The 16824-nt window shown below is 42.5% G+C and overlaps 1 protein-coding gene across 1 annotated transcript in view; it reads right to left on the bottom strand.

The window, feature by feature from the left end:
- Window positions 1-22: 22 nt before the first annotated feature.
- Window positions 23-16824, bottom strand: part of LOC110491055 (RNA-binding motif, single-stranded-interacting protein 2) — a 36672-nt gene continuing 19870 nt past the window's right edge. Inside the window, exons 5-13 of the mRNA XM_036946902.2 lie at window positions 10297-10454; window positions 6635-6714; window positions 6026-6135; window positions 5561-5607; window positions 5098-5191; window positions 4642-4698; window positions 4270-4380; window positions 3728-3808; window positions 23-3572 (exon numbers count right to left, since the gene is read on the bottom strand). Of these exons, the coding sequence (XP_036802797.1) occupies window positions 3495-3572; window positions 3728-3808; window positions 4270-4380; window positions 4642-4698; window positions 5098-5191; window positions 5561-5607; window positions 6026-6135; window positions 6635-6714; window positions 10297-10454 (816 nt within the window). The 3' untranslated portion in view covers window positions 23-3494. The remainder of the gene's footprint in view (window positions 3573-3727; window positions 3809-4269; window positions 4381-4641; window positions 4699-5097; window positions 5192-5560; window positions 5608-6025; window positions 6136-6634; window positions 6715-10296; window positions 10455-16824) is intronic.

Below are 16824 nucleotides of genomic sequence, written 5' to 3'. Positions count from 1 at the left end.
AATAAAAGGCACATGGACAAACTGTAAAAAAAAAAAAGTGGATTCCTTTTAATTAAAAAAAATGACCTAGTTCAAAAATAACATCAATCCCCCAAAAAAATCATTTTGAAAAGCTGTTAGTCTAGAAAAGGCTGTGTTTAAAACACCGCCATAGACCTGCTAGTGTGGCACGTAAGGGCAAATTAATGATTGACAAAAGTGAAAAAGATTGTACATGATTGCTTTATAATGGACTTGATAAAGCCAGGGGATAGTAGATGTTAAGGCTGTGAGCCAATGACTGAAATGTGTTCCTTTTTAACCTGACATGACGTTGGTGACTTATTGCTGGACGGAGCTTCAACTAATATTTCCTCCCTCTAGTTGGCATTGTACAATGAAACACAAAGCAGTAGAGCCCACTCCTACGCAACCTTTAAAATCCTAAATTAGCAGCAAGATGTTTCAAGTGGACTTCATGTAAATGATTGTCTGAACTACGGCAAAGGGCAAGGGCATTCCGACATCTCAAACTAATGCTGAATATTTTTTGATTTCAACTCAAATCTGGAATGATTGTCCTCAAAATTAAATGAGTGTAACAAACATTAAATTGTGGTTTCCTAAGACTGATACTACGTGGGCGTAAATATTACAAGAAAATAATTCCTGTTTTATCAAACACTTTGCAGACAGTGCATACATTTTTCCAGATAGCAATTTAGTGTGTAGCACCCTTTTTAAATCCTCTCTTGATGAAATCTATAAGGCATTTCTGATAATATTCTTCCTACCACAAATTAAATCATGAGACAATTCATAAAGCTTATTACTAGTGTCAACAAACCTTTTCATGTACAGTCACAAATCAAGGAAAAAGAAAGAACTACAGATGTATTCTAAACCAAGCATTGATCACTTGGAAATGTCTGAATGTCTACCGGATGATGTCTTTGGTAACAAACAAAAAAATCAACAACCAATATTTTGGTTGACCAGCAATAAGGACTGTGTATCTGGATGGACAAGGTAGTCAGTATCCCATTTTTAGGAGATGGTGTGAGGCCTTTAGCAAGATAGCCGAGTGATTTTTCTCCAACCTCATGAACCATGCTGTACATGGTAACACTTTATTTGGATAGTCCACCTGTCGATGCTCTTTCTACAGATGGTCATACTATCACCGATTTAAGGTTAGGGTTAGTAGACAGCCTGTAGAGCATATACAGATATTCCCTTCTATGCAGCGATCTCACTGTCATTTTGATGAACAGCGAGGCTTGTAATCTTACAACTAAACGTTTTGGATGAACTCAAATGAAAGCCACCAATCGCAGAATGCTAAGTTTCAAAAGTCACTATTGACAAACAAACAGCCCATTGTCACCTGAAAAAGTTCTGAAATTCATCTATAGCGTAAGTATTGCATTATTGTGGATGTGTGTGTGTTTTTGTTTTTTTTAATTGCATAGATCACTGGCCTTTTTAAGAAACAAAACAGTCTGATTGGATGTTTGACCTGGGATTTAGGCCTGGTTTGTGAACGTTTGACGGAAGAGTGAAGCTATGGAGACTACCCGCTGTTACTGTGCGGGGCAGCCTGGAGAACCATAGAAGTTAAGAGCTTAGAAAACGTCTCTGAATCTTGCACACGAACACTCAGCTGACTTTACATTGCTCTTGTTGGGTAGGAGGTATTATTACTTTTCACACCGCATTCCCTAACCACTGATTTAGTGACTACTCTACCACGTAGGACACATTTCTGAAATCATTTCTAAGAGGCATTACACTTAGAGCTCGATTCAGTCAGCGAAGCTGAAATTGTTACGGATTGCGCAATAGACATTTAATGGTCATTTCCAATTGAGCCAACATATGCAGCGTTTACCGTGAATGCGGTCACATTGCCTTTACATTTCAATTTGGATTGAATCGAGCCCATAATTATCTTGGAGTGATGAGTAGTTGAGCACACCTCTTTAAAACGGTGAACGTGCCAAAACTGATGACACAGACTGATTTGAAATCTCTCAAACATTTAGAGCATTTTCCATGTGATTGAAAATTAAAACAGAGATTGAGAACAAGAAAAACCAAAAATGACTAATGACAGACATCATTCCAAAAGAAAAAGCCAACAAATCTTTCAAAAACAAATCTACTTGTCCATAGAAACATGTAACCACTCGCTGCACACTACCAAAAAAATAAATGTATCAATCTGAAAAGTATTAAATCGAATAAAAAAGATCTCACAAACTTTCTTTAAATAAAAAAAAAACAGTCACTCGGAATCAAAACAAAACCGAATAAACAAAAACAGAGGCATCTATAAACAGACAGAGAGAAAGTAGCGTTGGATCTCGAATTTACTTGTTTAAACTACGAGCGCAACACTCAATAATGTGAACTCCTGACAACAACTTTGGGTCTGTTTAAAAGGGTAGCAGCTTAACCCACTAAAACCAAATGTAAAGACTTATTTATGTTGTTGGTTGGCATTGGAGAAATATAAGCTTAAATTCCCCAAATACAACCAGCAACTAAATGTATTTCATGTCAAATTGAATCATGCATATATATATATATTTTTATTCCCTGCATGATTTTATTATAATTGGCCAGAATCAGGAAATAATCAATTCAATGTTTGATTGTCTTAAGCATTATTTCTAAATATCTATTTAGATTCTGAGAATTATTGTGAGAATTTCAACTAGGGACCCAAGTGCTAAAAACGGTATCTGAGTTGATAGTACCAGATATGACACCGTCTATGATCTAAGTAACTTAAGCAGTTGGTTCAGCCTTCTCTCGTCAAAAATGTACCAGTAAAAATACTGTGAAGTGAACAAAAACAACAATGGCATTGTGAAATGAACAAAAACAACAATGGCATTGTGAAATGAACAAAAACAACAATGGCATTGTGAAATGAACAAAAACAACAATGGCATTGTGAAATGAACAAAAACAACAATGGCATTGTGAAATGAACAAAAACAACAATGGCATTGTGAAATGAACAAAAAAAATCTTTGATTAGTGACTTTTTGAATCTATACCAAAAAAATACAGGTGAAAAGCTTACAAATAACAGATGATGAAATGAAAAACGAAATCAGCATATTTTACAAAAAAAAAAGTACAGCTAATCGACAACGCATGTTGTTGTAACTTTTATGATCCTGATTTCATTCTGACTCCCCAGAATATTTAGGAAAATAATTTGTTAATATGTGCACAAAAAAAAAAATCCTGTGTGTGGTTTCTCTTTCTTCGACTGTAGAGTCATGTTCTGTGGTCAAAATAGATGCCCCATGTTCTGTTCATTTTCACAGTATCCATTCATCTGTATTCAAGAGTTTACCATAACCTCTGATTTTGAAATATCCTTTTGTCCATAGTGTGACTGTCTGGTGCTTCTGTCCAGAGTCACTATGCGCTGAGCTGTACGGGACCGCAGGTGGCCCAGGAAATAGACTCTAGTATAACCCACCTGTCCCTCCTCTTCACTTTCTAAGCTGATAGGAGTAACCTGTGTGTTCTGTGGGAGTCTCCAGGGAAACCTGTTGCTGGATGGCACTTTCCTGTTAACATATTGAAGAAGAATTCATCAATCAATCGTCAGTAAAGAGACCAGTTGTTTCATACCACATTATAGTTTGAAATGTGTAAATGCAACACATTTTCCCCACAGGGACAATAAAGTCAGTAAAGTAAATTGTAGTAGGACGTTTCTTACCTCGACTGAAACAGTGGTCTGAGGCACTTGGGTGTACTGGGGGATGTAGGTCCCTTGCATAGGTGTGTTTGCAGGCATATACTAAAATAGAGAGGAGGAAACTGTTAGAACGTAATCATCAGGGGCACAACTTTCACTGGGGACGGGGGGGACATGTCCCCCCACCCACATTCTGAAATTGCATTTGTTTTATCATTGGAATGTGATACAAAATGAGGCAGCGTTGTGCTTTAGGACCATGTGGACGCCTCCAATAGGCCGGGTAGGCTGTTTGGAGTGTTTATCCAACTGGATAAAAAAATAGAGAGAGAAAAAAATGGATTATGCCCCCCCCCCCCCCCCCCCCCCCCCCCCCCACTTCTTAAACCAAAGTTGCGCCCCTGGTAATCATTCTAGAATTGTATTCACATTTGTCTCTTTTCTGAGTAAAACTGTCTTCATTGAGGGATAGAAAGTGGCATTATGGATGGCACTGACAACACAATGTCTTTGTCCAAAGTATCTACTGTATGTCTAGACAGTAGTGTTCCGTTGGGACTGACCGTGCCACTGCTGCCCATAGAGAGGTGGCTGAGCTGCTGTGTGAGAGGCCCCATCATAGGGGTTGGCTGGATGGACATGGTATGGTCCATGCCTGGCGTCAGGACTTGGCCCTATGGACACACACACACACACACACACACACACAGAGTTAACATTCACATAGACAAACAAAAATGCACGTATGCATGTATGCACATACACACACAATTGTTTGTCACGCAGCTCAAACATTGAGTGCAAACATCACACAGTGTCGGTATGTTTATGTTTAACAGGTGTTTCTCTCAGACACAGAAAGTGAGAGACAGGAAGATCACACTGATTCACTAATAGGCAGTAACAGACCCACAATAGCAGTGGGTAAAACTCACTGAGGGCTGCATGAGGTACGACTGATGATGATGCATCCAGGACTGTGGACTGTGGATCTGCAGCGGAGAAAAAAAGACAGACACACAACATAAGATGTGTGCTCTCTGCAAATGTTCAGAATTAAGCAATAAGGGCCGAAGGGCTGTGGTATATGGCCAATATACCACGGCTAAGGGCTGTTCTTAGGCGCAACGCGGAGTGCCTGGACACAGCCATTGGCCGTGGCATTATTGGCCATGCACCACAAACCCCCGAAGGGCCTTATTGCTGTTAGAAACTGGTTACCAATGTAATTAGAGCAGTAAAAACAAGCATTTTGTCATACCCGTGGCATACAGTCTGATATACCACGGCGGTCAGCCAATCAGCATTCAGGGCTCGAACCCGCCCAGTTTATAACAATAAATAAATCCTCTGTACACAGTATTATATCCACAGAAATACAACAGACGGACCTGGTAGGTATTAACAGGAGAGTGCATGTAGGGGACGAGGGATGTCTGAGCGATCATTCTGTTAGGGGCCATACTGTAGGGAGAGGAGTAGAACCTGCAGACACACAGAGAGAGAAGAAGAAGAAGAAACCCATCAGTGTCCAACACACACGGTCGTCCCTGCTGTACATACGTCCAGGATCATCTCATTGAGGTTTTAACACCTTTGATCAAACCGACAGCGTCGCGGCGCAAAATGGTACGCGGCATCATCTGGCTGTGTGCGCGACAAAAGTTCGACATTCGCCTTCTGCTACCATTTCTGTCAAGCCGCCTACGCCTACAGTTTGACGCACCACACGGCGCGCACCGCCACTGTCTCCGCAACGCTGCAAGGCAAAGCGCAGCGTTCCGTCGGAACGGTGTACCAAAATGCAATGACTGCTGTTGGTGTGGTGGAGGCGTTGGTGGAGTATTCGCTCACCCGTTCTGTAAGGCTGTGGTGGGGTCATAGGTCAGTGTCATTCCTCCCTGTGGTCAAACACATTCAGATACAATGCAGTAAGCACACATACAGTAATACATGCGTTTGAATGAGAAATATCTAACCAGAAAGAAATTGAGACAAAAAATCCCGCTTGAGCTTTAAAGTAACTGTCTCACTTTTAAAAGTTCATGTTCTGTTACCTCATACCCAAATGATGTTGTTGACTCATCCTATACTTTGTGGCCAAAGCATAAATTGGAGAGAAAACACTTCAAACTTGTATCTCAAACCGACCATTTAAAAAATGCTTGCTATTTCCTTGTAGAAGGTGAAGCAACACAGTTACTTTAATGTCACTGTACTTAAAAATAGTTGAAAGTACCTGAACAGCCTTGGTGAAATGGCAACAAGAAAGACTACAGGGAAGATGGCAGACTGTTGACTGTCTGAATGAGAACTCACCGTTTCCCCATCTGTTGTCCAGGGACGGCCATTCTGCAGGTACTTTCCCTGGCTCTGTCTCTTCTTCTGTCCTCCGTCTGCAAACTTACACAACAGGGGTTCCAAGGGCACTGGGAGGAGAGGAGAAGAAGAGGGTTGAGTGACTGTGGAGCACTGAAGGGGTATAATCTGTGTGTTTATACTGTATATTATACATTATAAACTGGGTGGTTCGAGCCCTGAACGCTGATTGGCTGGCAGCTGTGGTATATCAGACCGTATACCACAGGTATGACAAAACAGTTATTTTTACTGCTCTAATTACGATGGTAAACAATTTATAATAGCAGTAAGGCACCTCTGGAGTTTGTGATATATGGGCAATATACCACGGCTAAGGGCTGTGTCCAGGCACTCGGCATTGTGTCGCGCTTAAGAACAGCCCTTAGCCGTGGTATATTGGCCATATACCACCGGGCCTTATTGCTTAATTAAAATATGACAGTGAACCAAGATACTGTGGAAGATCTAGCCTTTCTGTTGCTCCTGACCCTTTCAACCAAGGCATCATACAGAATAAACTTTGTTCTCAAAAGAAATTGAAAACATGATGTGATAAAGATGACTCACCGGGTACTCCAGGTGGAGTCTTGATATATTTGCCATTGAAATGTTGAATGATAGTCTCACATTTCTCTGTTGACTCCATCCTGCAAATAAAACTTGATTTACAGGATGCTGTACGATCCCCAGTAACCAGCAGAGGGCTCAGCAGACAGGTGAGTTTACCAGGGGCACGTCAAGCAGGACACAATGTTTTGGAACGCTCAGAGAGAAATAGGCTAACAAACATGCCTCTCTAACATACAGAATCACATCACCACTATTCATGGCATTTCTATCTGCAATGTTCGACAACATTTGGCAACTGAATATGACCCTGGCAAGCCTTGACAAAGCCAAGATATATATGATCATAACATTGCATTTGTCAATAAATGTTTAAGTGTGGAGATACAGTGGGGCAAAAAAAGTATTTAGTCAGCCACCAATTGTGCAAGTTCACCCACTTAAAAAGATGAGACCTGTAATTTTCATCATAGGTACACTTCAACTATGACAAACAAAATGAGAAAAAAAATCCAGAAAATCACATTGTAGGATTTTTAATGAATTTATTTGCAAATTATGGTGGAAAATAAGTATTTGGTCACCTACAAACAAGCAATATTTCTGGCTCTCACAGACCTGTAACTTCTTCTTTAAGAGGCTCCTCTGTCCTCCACTCGTTACTTGTATTAATGGCACCTGTTTGAACTTGTTATCAGTATAAAAGACACCTGTCCACAACCTCAAACAGTCACACTCCAAACTCCACTATGGCCAAGACCAAAGCGCTGTCAAAGGACACCAGAAACAAAATTGTAGACCTGCACCAGGCTGGGAAGACTGACTCTGCAATAGGTAAGCAGCTTGGTTTGAAGAAATCAACTGTGGGAGCAATTATTAGGAAATGGAAGACATACAAGACCACTGATAATCTCCCTCGATCTGGGGCTCCACGCAAGATCTCACCCCGTGGGGTCAAAATGATCACAAGAACGGTGAGCAAAAATCCCAGAACCACACGGGGGGACCTAGTGAATGACCTGCAGAGAGCTGGACCAAAGTAACAAATGCTACCATCAGTAACACACTACGCCGCCAGGGACTCAAATCCTGCAGTGCCAGACGTGTCCCCCTGCTGAAGCCAGTACATGTCCAGGACCGTCTGAAGTTTGCTAGAGAGCATTTGGATGATCCAGAAGAAGATTGGGAGAATGTCATATGGTCAGATGAAACCAAAATATAACTTTTTGGTAAAAACTCAACTCGTCGTGTTTGGAGGACAAAGAATGCTGAGTTGCATCCAAGAACACCATACAGTGCCTTGCGAAAGTATTCGGCCCCCTTGAACTTTGCGACCTTTTGCCACATTTCAGGCTTCAAACATAAAGATATAAAACTGTATTTTTTTGTGAAGAATCAACAACAAGTGGGACACAATCATGAAGTGGAACGACATTTATTGGATATTTCAAACTTTTTTAACAAATCAAAAACTGAAAAATTGGGCGTGCAAAATTATTCAGCCCCTTTACTTTCAGTGCAGCAAACTCTCTCCAGGATCTCTGAATGATCCAATGTTGACCTAAATGACTAATGATGATAAATACAATCCACCTGTGTGTAATCAAGTCTCCGTATAAATGCACCTGCACTGTGATAGTCTCAGAGGTCCGTTAAAAGCGCAGAGAGCATCATGAAGAACAAGGAACACACCAGGCAGGTCCGAGATACTGTTGTGAAGAAGTTTAAAGCCGGATTTGGATACAAAAAGATTTCCCAAGCTTTAAACATCCCAAGGAGCACTGTGCACGCGATAATATTAAAATGGAAGGAGTATCAGACCACTACAAATCTACCAAGACCTGGCCGTCCCTCTAAACTTTCAGCTTATACAAGGAGAAGACTGATCAGAGATGCAGCCAAGAGGCCCATGATCACTCTGGATGAACTGCAGAGATCTACAGCTGAGGTGGGAGACTCTGTCCATAGGACAACAATCAGTCGTTATTTTGCACAAATCTGGCCTTTATGGAAGAGTGGAAAGAAGAAAGCCATTTCTTAAAGATATCCATAAAAAGTGTTGTTTAAAGTTTGCCACAAGCCACCTGGGAGACACACCAAACATGTGGAAGAAGGTGCTCTGGTCAGATGCAACAATTGCAACAATGCAAAACGTTATGTTTGGCGTAAAAGCAACACATGGTGGTGGCAGCATCATGGTTTGGGCCTGCTTTTCTTCAGCAGGGACAGGGAAGATGGTTAAAATTGATGGGAAGATGGATGGAGCCAAATACAGGACCATTCTGGAAGAAAACCTGATGGAAAACCTGATGGAGTCTGCAAAAGACCTGAGACTGGGACGGAGATTTGTCTTCCAACAAGACAATGATCCAAAACATAAAGCAAAATCTACAATGGAATGGTTCAAAAATAAACATATCCAGGTGTTAGAATGGCCAAGTCAAAGTCCAGACCTGAATCCAATCGAGAATCTGTGGAAAGAACTGAAAACTGCTGTTCACAAATGCTCTCCATCCAACCTCACTGAGCTCGAGCTGTTTTGCAAGGAGGAATGGGAAAAAATGTCAGTCTCTCGATGTGCAAAACTGATAGAGACATACCCCAAGCGACTTACAGCTGTAATCGCAGCAAAAGGTGGCGCTACAAAGTATTAACTTAAGGGGGCTGAATAATTTTGCACGCCCAATTTTTCAGTTTTTGATTTGTTAAAAAAGTTTGAAATATCCAATAAATGTCGTTCCACTTCATGATTGTGTCCCACTTGTTGTTGATTCTTCACAAAAAAATACAGTTTTATATCCTTATGTTTGAAGCCTGAAATGTGGCAAAACGTCGCAAAGTTCAAGGGGGCCGAATACTTTCGCAAGGCACTGTACCTACTGTGAAGCATGGGGGTGGAAACATCATGCTTTGGTGCTGTTTTTCTGCAAAGGGACCAGGACGACTGATCCGTGTAAAGGAAAGAATGAATGGGGCCATGTATCGTGAGATTTTGAGTGAAAACTTCCTTCCATCAGCAAGGGCATTGAAGATTAAACGTGGCTGGGTCTTTCAGCATGACAATGATCCCAAACACACCGCCCGGGCAACGAAGGAGTGGCTTCGTAAGAAGCATTTCAAGGTCCTGGAGTGACCTAGCCAGTCTCCAGATCTCAACCCCATAGAAAATCTTTGGAGGGAGTTGAAAGTCCGTGTTGCCCATCAACAGCCCAAAAACATCACTGCTCTAGAGGAGATCTGCATGGAGGAATGGGCCAAAATACCAGCAACAGTGTGTGAAAACCTTGTGAAGACTTACAGAAAACGTTTGACCTCTGTCATTGCCAACAAAGGTTATATAACAAAGTATTGAGATAAACTTTTGTTATTGACCAAATAATTATTTTCCACCATAATTTGCAAATAAATTCATTAAAAATCCTACAATGTGATTTTCTGGATTTTTTTCTTCTAATTTTGTCTGTCATAGTTGAAGTGTACCTATGATGAAAATTACAGGCCTCTCTCATCTTTTTAAGTGGGAGAACTTGCACAATTGGTGGCTGACTAAATACTTTTTTGCCCCACTGTTTACATGATACAGTACGCAGGAATCTATTTTTTGCATTTCCTAAAGTAGCTGTGACCTAAGACTTTATTTCAGAGGTGTCAAAGTTGGTTACCTGGCAAAGCCCACTCCTCTGCTGGTGCCGTTGGCGTCTCTGAGGATGCGTGTAGAGATGACCTGACTGAAGGGCTTCAGTATATTCTCCAGCTCCTGCTCATCCATGGACACAGGCAGGTTGGAGATGTACAGGTTAGTGGGGTCCTGCTCCTGTTGCTGTGGAGGGAGGGAGGGAGGGAGGGAGGGAGGGAGGGAGGGAGGGAGGGAGAAATACAAGGTTAAATTTGCTCGTCCATAGACACAGGCAGGTTGGAGAAGCACAGGTTAGTGGGGTCCTGCTCCCGTTGCTGGATCACAGACAGGGAGAAGAGAAAGAGGGGCCTTTAACAACATACACACTTGCCTTTCTAAGCTTGACAATGTTTTGAGGAGGCTGTGGAGTGGAAATAACTGGAGATGTAGAGGAAAACTATTCTAGGGAGAATGTTCTTTTAATGTTACCTGTAACATTCCCTTAATGTTTGAGTGTCCAGTTTTCCGTAAGTTAGGGGAACATTTTGTATCTATGTTAGCAAAATCCTTCTGAGAATCTTTTTTGGGCATGGTTTGGTGTTAGAGTTAGGAAAACAGTCTCTTAATGTCAAACAGAACATACACCAACCAAATGTTATTTATCACATGCGCCGAATACAACAGGTGTCGACTTTAGCGTGAAATGAGCCCTTTCCCAACAATGCAGAGTTAAAAATATATATATTTTTTAATGGAAATAGTAACACAATAAAATAAAAATAACAAGACTATATACAAGGAGTAGTGGTACCTAGTCTATGTGCAGGGGTATGGGGTACTTGAGATAATTGAGGTAATGTGTACATGTAGGTAGGGGTAACTAGGCAATCAGGATAGATGATATACAGAGTAGCAGATATATATATATATATATATATATATATATATATATATATATATATATATATATATACAGTATGTGAAAGGTGTGAAAGTGTGTCTATGTGTGTGTGGCATCAATATGCATGTGTGTGTGTTTGTTTTGTGTGTGTGAGCGTATGTAGCCTATGTGTGTGTTGGAGTGTCATTGTAGTATGTCTGAGTGTGTGGGGAGAGTCCAGTGAGTGTGCATAGAGCCGGTGCAAGAGGGCCAGTGCAGATAAACAGGGGGTCAATACAAATAGTCAGGGTAGCCATTTGATTAATGGTAGAACCTGCTCAGGAGCCTTTTGGTCCCAGACTTGGCGCTCCGGTATCACTTGCCGTGTGGTAGCATAGAGGACAGTCTGTGACCAGGGTGGCTGGAGTGGTTAACACTTTTTAGGGCCTTCTTCTGACACCGCCTGGTATAGAGGTCCTGGATGGCAGGTAGCTCGGCCCCAGGGATGTACTGGGCTGTACTCATTACCCTCTGTAGCGCCTTATGGTCGGATGCCAAGCAGTTGCCATACCAAGCGGTGATGCAGCAAGTCAAGAAGCTCTCAATGGTGCAGCTGTAGAACTTTTTGAGGATCTGAGGGCCCATGCAAAATCTTTTCAGCTTCCTGGGGGGGAAGAGGTGTTGTTGTGTCCTCTTCACGACTGTGTTGGTGTGTTTGGACCATGATAGGTCCTTAGTGATGTGGACACCGAGGAACTGGAAGCTCTCAACCCACTCCACTACAGCTCTGTCGATGTGAATGGGGACATACTCTGCCTTCCATTTCCTGTAGTCCATGATCAGCTCATTTGTCTTGCTGACATTGAGGTAGAGGTTGTTGTCCTGGCACCACACTGCCAGGTCTCTGACCTACTCCCTTTAGGCTGTCTCATCATCGTCAGTGATCGGGCTTACCACCGTCGTGTCATCTGGAAACTTAATGATGGTGTTGGAGTCGTGCGAGCCCACACAGTCATTGGTGAACAGGAGGGGACTAAGCACGCACCACTGAGAGGCCCCCATGTTGAGGGTCAGCATAGCGAATGTGTTGTTGCCTAAACTCACCACCTGGGGCAGCCCGTCAGGAATTCCAGGATCCAGTTGCAGAGGTAGGTGTTCAGTCCCAGGGTCCTTAGCTTAGTGATGATATTGGAGGGCACTATGGTGTTGAACGCTGAGCTGTAGTCAATGAACAGCATTCCAGGCCGGAAAGGGCAGTGTGGAGTGCAATAGGGATTGCATAATTTGTGGATCTGTTGGGGCGGTATGTGAATTGTAGTGGGTCCAAGGTGTCCTGGAGGATGGTGTTGATGTGAGCCATGACCAGCCTTTAAAAGCATTTTATGGCTACAGATGTGAGTGCTACGGGGCGATAATCATTTAGAGAGGTTACCTGGGCGTTCTTTGGCACAGGGACTATGGTGGTCTGCCTGAAACGTTACAGACTGGGTCAGGGAGAGGTTGAAAATGTCAGTGTAGACACTTGCCAGCTGGTCAGCGTATGCTCTGACTACGCTTCCTGATAATCCATCTGGCCTTGCGGCCTTGTGAATGTTGTTTAAAGGTCTTCCTCTCCCGAGCTTTCACTGGCCTCCAGCACACACACACACTTACACACACACACACACACACACTGCAGACTTTGGACTGATCAGAATTTTAGGTAGGCTAATTAACTTGTGAAGCTTATTATGCGAGCTTCATCAGAAGCACTTAAATTAACTAGTATAGGACTACTATTTATTGATTTTATCTCAGACTTTTGTAGCCTACTGGACTCAGAGAGCTACTCTCTCAAGTTGTCTTGTTGGGGCGAGTGACTCTTTAAACTTACAATGGCCGTTATAGTCGTTATATCTATTTCTTGTGCTCTATGCTATTTGCCTCATGACTCCTGCGTGATTTGTTGACTATGAATGTGCTTGTTTACCCAACTGTGGGACAGACTATGTTTGTTCCCACACTAGGGACTCTGACTCTCTATTGGTTCGACAGACTCTCGGCCTCCCATCCTATTCTAACCACCTCTCGCCGGCTTTGTATTCATGTTATCTGATGACATTGCTGTACAATATAATCTTGTTGCCATCTGATGCACATTCAAATGTCATCAAAAATTAACACTGCAGAGCTCGCCCCTCTGCCGTGCCCTGATTTTATTACTGCTGATGATATCTGGAAATGTGCATGCATACCCTGGGCCATCTACTGTTGCTATCCCCAATCTGACTTGTGCTCTGATATCTGTTCCACAGATTTCTGCTCTCGTAAAAGTCTGGGTTTTCTGCATGTTAACACTAGAAACGTATTACCTAAAATGTATTAATTGAAGGTGTGGGTTCACAGCTCCAATCCAGATGTGTTGGTCATTACTGAGACGTGGTTAAGAAAGTGTGTTTTGAACACTGATGTTAACCTTTCTGGTTATAACCTTTTTGGCAAGACAGATCTTCCAAAGGTGGTGGAGTAGCAATCTTTACCAAGGAACACCTTCAGTGCTCGGTTGTCTCCACCAAGTCTGTCCCCAAACTACTTGATCTGCTGGTTTTAAGCATTACACTTTCAAATAGCTTCTTGTTGACTGTTGCTGGGTGTCATTGTCCACCATCAACACCGGCCTGTGCTCTACCTTCCCTAGTGCTCTACTATGTCTGAATTTGTCCTAAACTGGAACCTCCTTAAACCACCTGACCAAGCCCTAAAACAATAGGACTCCCTAAATCTTTCTCAGATTATTACCAATCCCACAAGGTATGACTCTCCTTGATGTTATCCTCACAAATAGTCCTGATAGGTATCAGTCTGGTGTTTTCTGTAATGACTTTAGTGATCACTGTTTTACAGCCTGTGTTCGTAATGGCTGCTCACTGAAACGACCTCTCCTGATTTGTCATACACGCTTGCGAAAAAACTTTAATGAGCAAGCCTTCCTTCATGACCTGGCCTCTGTAAAATGGTATAGAATCAGCTTGATCCCCTCTGTCAAACACGCTTAGACCTTCTTTTTTGACATTTTCAGTGGTATTGTTGACAAACACGCCCCATAAAGAAAATTTGAATTAAATTTGGTTCAGCCCCTGGTTCGACCGTGATCTGACAGAGATACTCCACCTCAAGAATTCCATTTGGAGAAAGGCTCGGCACACACATACTCAGGCTGACTGGCTGTCGTTCAGGAAAATGAGAAATACGTGCACTCAGACTATCTGGAAGGCCTTAGTTAGTTACTTTAAGGAGCAGTTCTCTCTCTGTGGGTCTAACCCCAAGAAGTTCTGGAAAACGGTTAAAGACCTGGAGAATAAACCCTCCTCCTCGCAGCTGCCCATGTCCTTTAATGTTGATGATGTGGTTGTTACTGACAAGGAGCTCTTTAATCACAACTTCATTAAGTCAGGATTCCTGTTTGACTCAACCATGCCTCATTGCCCGTCCAACATTTCCTCATCTTCCACCCCTTCTAATGCGATTAGCCCCGATTCTCTACAAAGTTTCTCCCTGCAGGAAGTCATTGAGTCTGACAGTAAAGGAGTGCCTTAAACTTGACCCCCCAAAAACATCTGGCTCAATTGGTTTAGACACTTTGTTTTTTAAGGTTGCAGCCTCTATCATCGCCAAGCCTATCTCTGACCTTTTTAACCTGTCTCTCCTCTCTGGGGAGGTCCCTTTGCTTGGAAGGCAGCCACGTGTGTCCTTTATTTAGAGAGGGAGATCAAGCTGATCTTAACTGTGTTGAAAAACTAGTAAATAATCAACTGACTCACTTTCTTGATGTCTATAGTATTCTCTCTGGTATGCAATCTGGTTTCCGCTCAGGTTATAGATGTGTCACTGCGACCTTAAAGGTTCTAAATGACGTCACAATTGCCCTTGATTCTAAGCAATGTTGTGCTGCTATTTTTATTGACTTGGCAAAAGCTTTTGATACAGTAGACCGTTCCATTCTTGTGGGCCGGTTAAGGAGTATTGGTGTCTCTGAGGGGTCTTTGGCCTGGTTTGCTAACTACCTCTCTCAAATAGTGCAGTATATAAAGTCAGAACATCTGCTGTCTCAGCCACTGCCTGTCACCAAGGGAGTACCCCAAGGCTCGAACATAGGCCCCACGCTCTTCTCAATTTACATCAACAACATAGCTCAGGCAGTAGGAATCTCTCTCATCCATGTATATGCAGATGAAACAGTCTTATACTCAGCTGGCCCCTCCCCGGATTTTGTGTTAAACGCTCTACAACAAAGCTTTCTTAGTGTCCAACAAGCTTTCTCTGCCTTTAACCCTGTTCTGAACACCTCTAAAACAAAGGTCATGTGGTTTGGTAAGAAGAAAGCCCTCTCCCCACCGGTGTGATTCCTATCTCTGAGGGTTTAGAGCTTGAGGTAGTCACCTCATACAAGTACCTGGGAGTATGGCTAGACGGTACACTGTCCTTCTCTAAGCACACATCAAAGCTGCAGGATAAGGTTAAATCTAGACTTGGTTTCCTCTATCGTAATCACTCCCTTTTCACCCAGCTGACAAACTACCCTGATTCAGATGACCATCCTACCCATGCTAGATTACGGAGATGTAATTTATAGATCGGCAAGTAAAGGTGCTCTTCAGTAGCTAGATGTTCTTTACCATTCGGCCATCAGATTTGCCACCAATGCTCCTTATAGGACACATCACTGCACTCTATACTTCTCTGTAAACTGGTCTCTGTATACCTGTTGCAAGACCCACTGGTTAATGCTTATTTATAAAATCCTCTTATGCTTCACTCCCCCCTATCTGAGATACCTACTGCAGCCCTCATCCTCCACATACAACACCCGTTCTGCCAGTCACATTCTGTTAAAGGTCCCCCAAAGCACACACATCCCTGGGTCGCTCCTCTTTTCAGTTTGCTGCAGCTAGCGACTGGAACGAGCTGCAAAAAACACTCAAACTGGACAGTTTTATCTCCGTCTCTTCATTCAAAGACTCAATCATGGACACTCTTAATGACAATTGTGGCTGCTTTGCGAGATGTATTGTTATCTCTAACTTCTTGCCTTTGTGCTGTTGTCTGTGCCCAATAATGTTTGTACCATGTTTTGTACTGCTACCATGTTGTGCTGTGGCCATGTTGTGTTGCTACCATGCTGTGTTGCTGCCATGTTATGATGTTGTCTTAGGTCTCTCTTTATGTAGTATTGCGGTGTCTCTCTTGTCGTGATGTGTGTTTTGTCCTATATATATATTTTTTATCCTAGCCCCGTCCCTGCAAGAGGCCTTTTGCCTTTTGGTAGGCTGTCATTGTAAATAAGAATTTGTTCTTAACGGACTTGCCTAGTTAAATAAAGATGAAATTAAAACAATTAAAAGACAAATTGGCTACGGAGAGTGTGATCACACAGTAGTCCGGAACAGCTGGTGTTCTCATGCATGGTTCAGTGTTGCTAGCCTCGAAGCAAGCATAGAAGGAATTTAGTTCATCTGGTAGGCTTGTGTCACTGGGCAGCTTGCAGTTGGATTTCCCTTTGTAATCCGTGTTCGTTTTATATTTTCCTTGTCCTTGTTCAGCCATGACTCGGAGATTCATAGGATATTACAGTTGCTCATCACAGGAACATTCCTATGAAAATGCTAGTTAATGACCTAATGAGACTCTTAAGGACACGTTCTCTCAAGTTGTGGG

Source organism: Oncorhynchus mykiss, chromosome 16 (assembly GCF_057628025.1).
Source record: "Oncorhynchus mykiss isolate SJ-2025 chromosome 16, ASM5762802v1, whole genome shotgun sequence".
Lineage (NCBI taxonomy): Eukaryota > Metazoa > Chordata > Actinopteri > Salmoniformes > Salmonidae > Oncorhynchus > Oncorhynchus mykiss.
The sequence above is the reverse complement of the archived record's forward strand: the minus strand, read 5'-3'. Positions and strand labels throughout refer to the sequence as shown.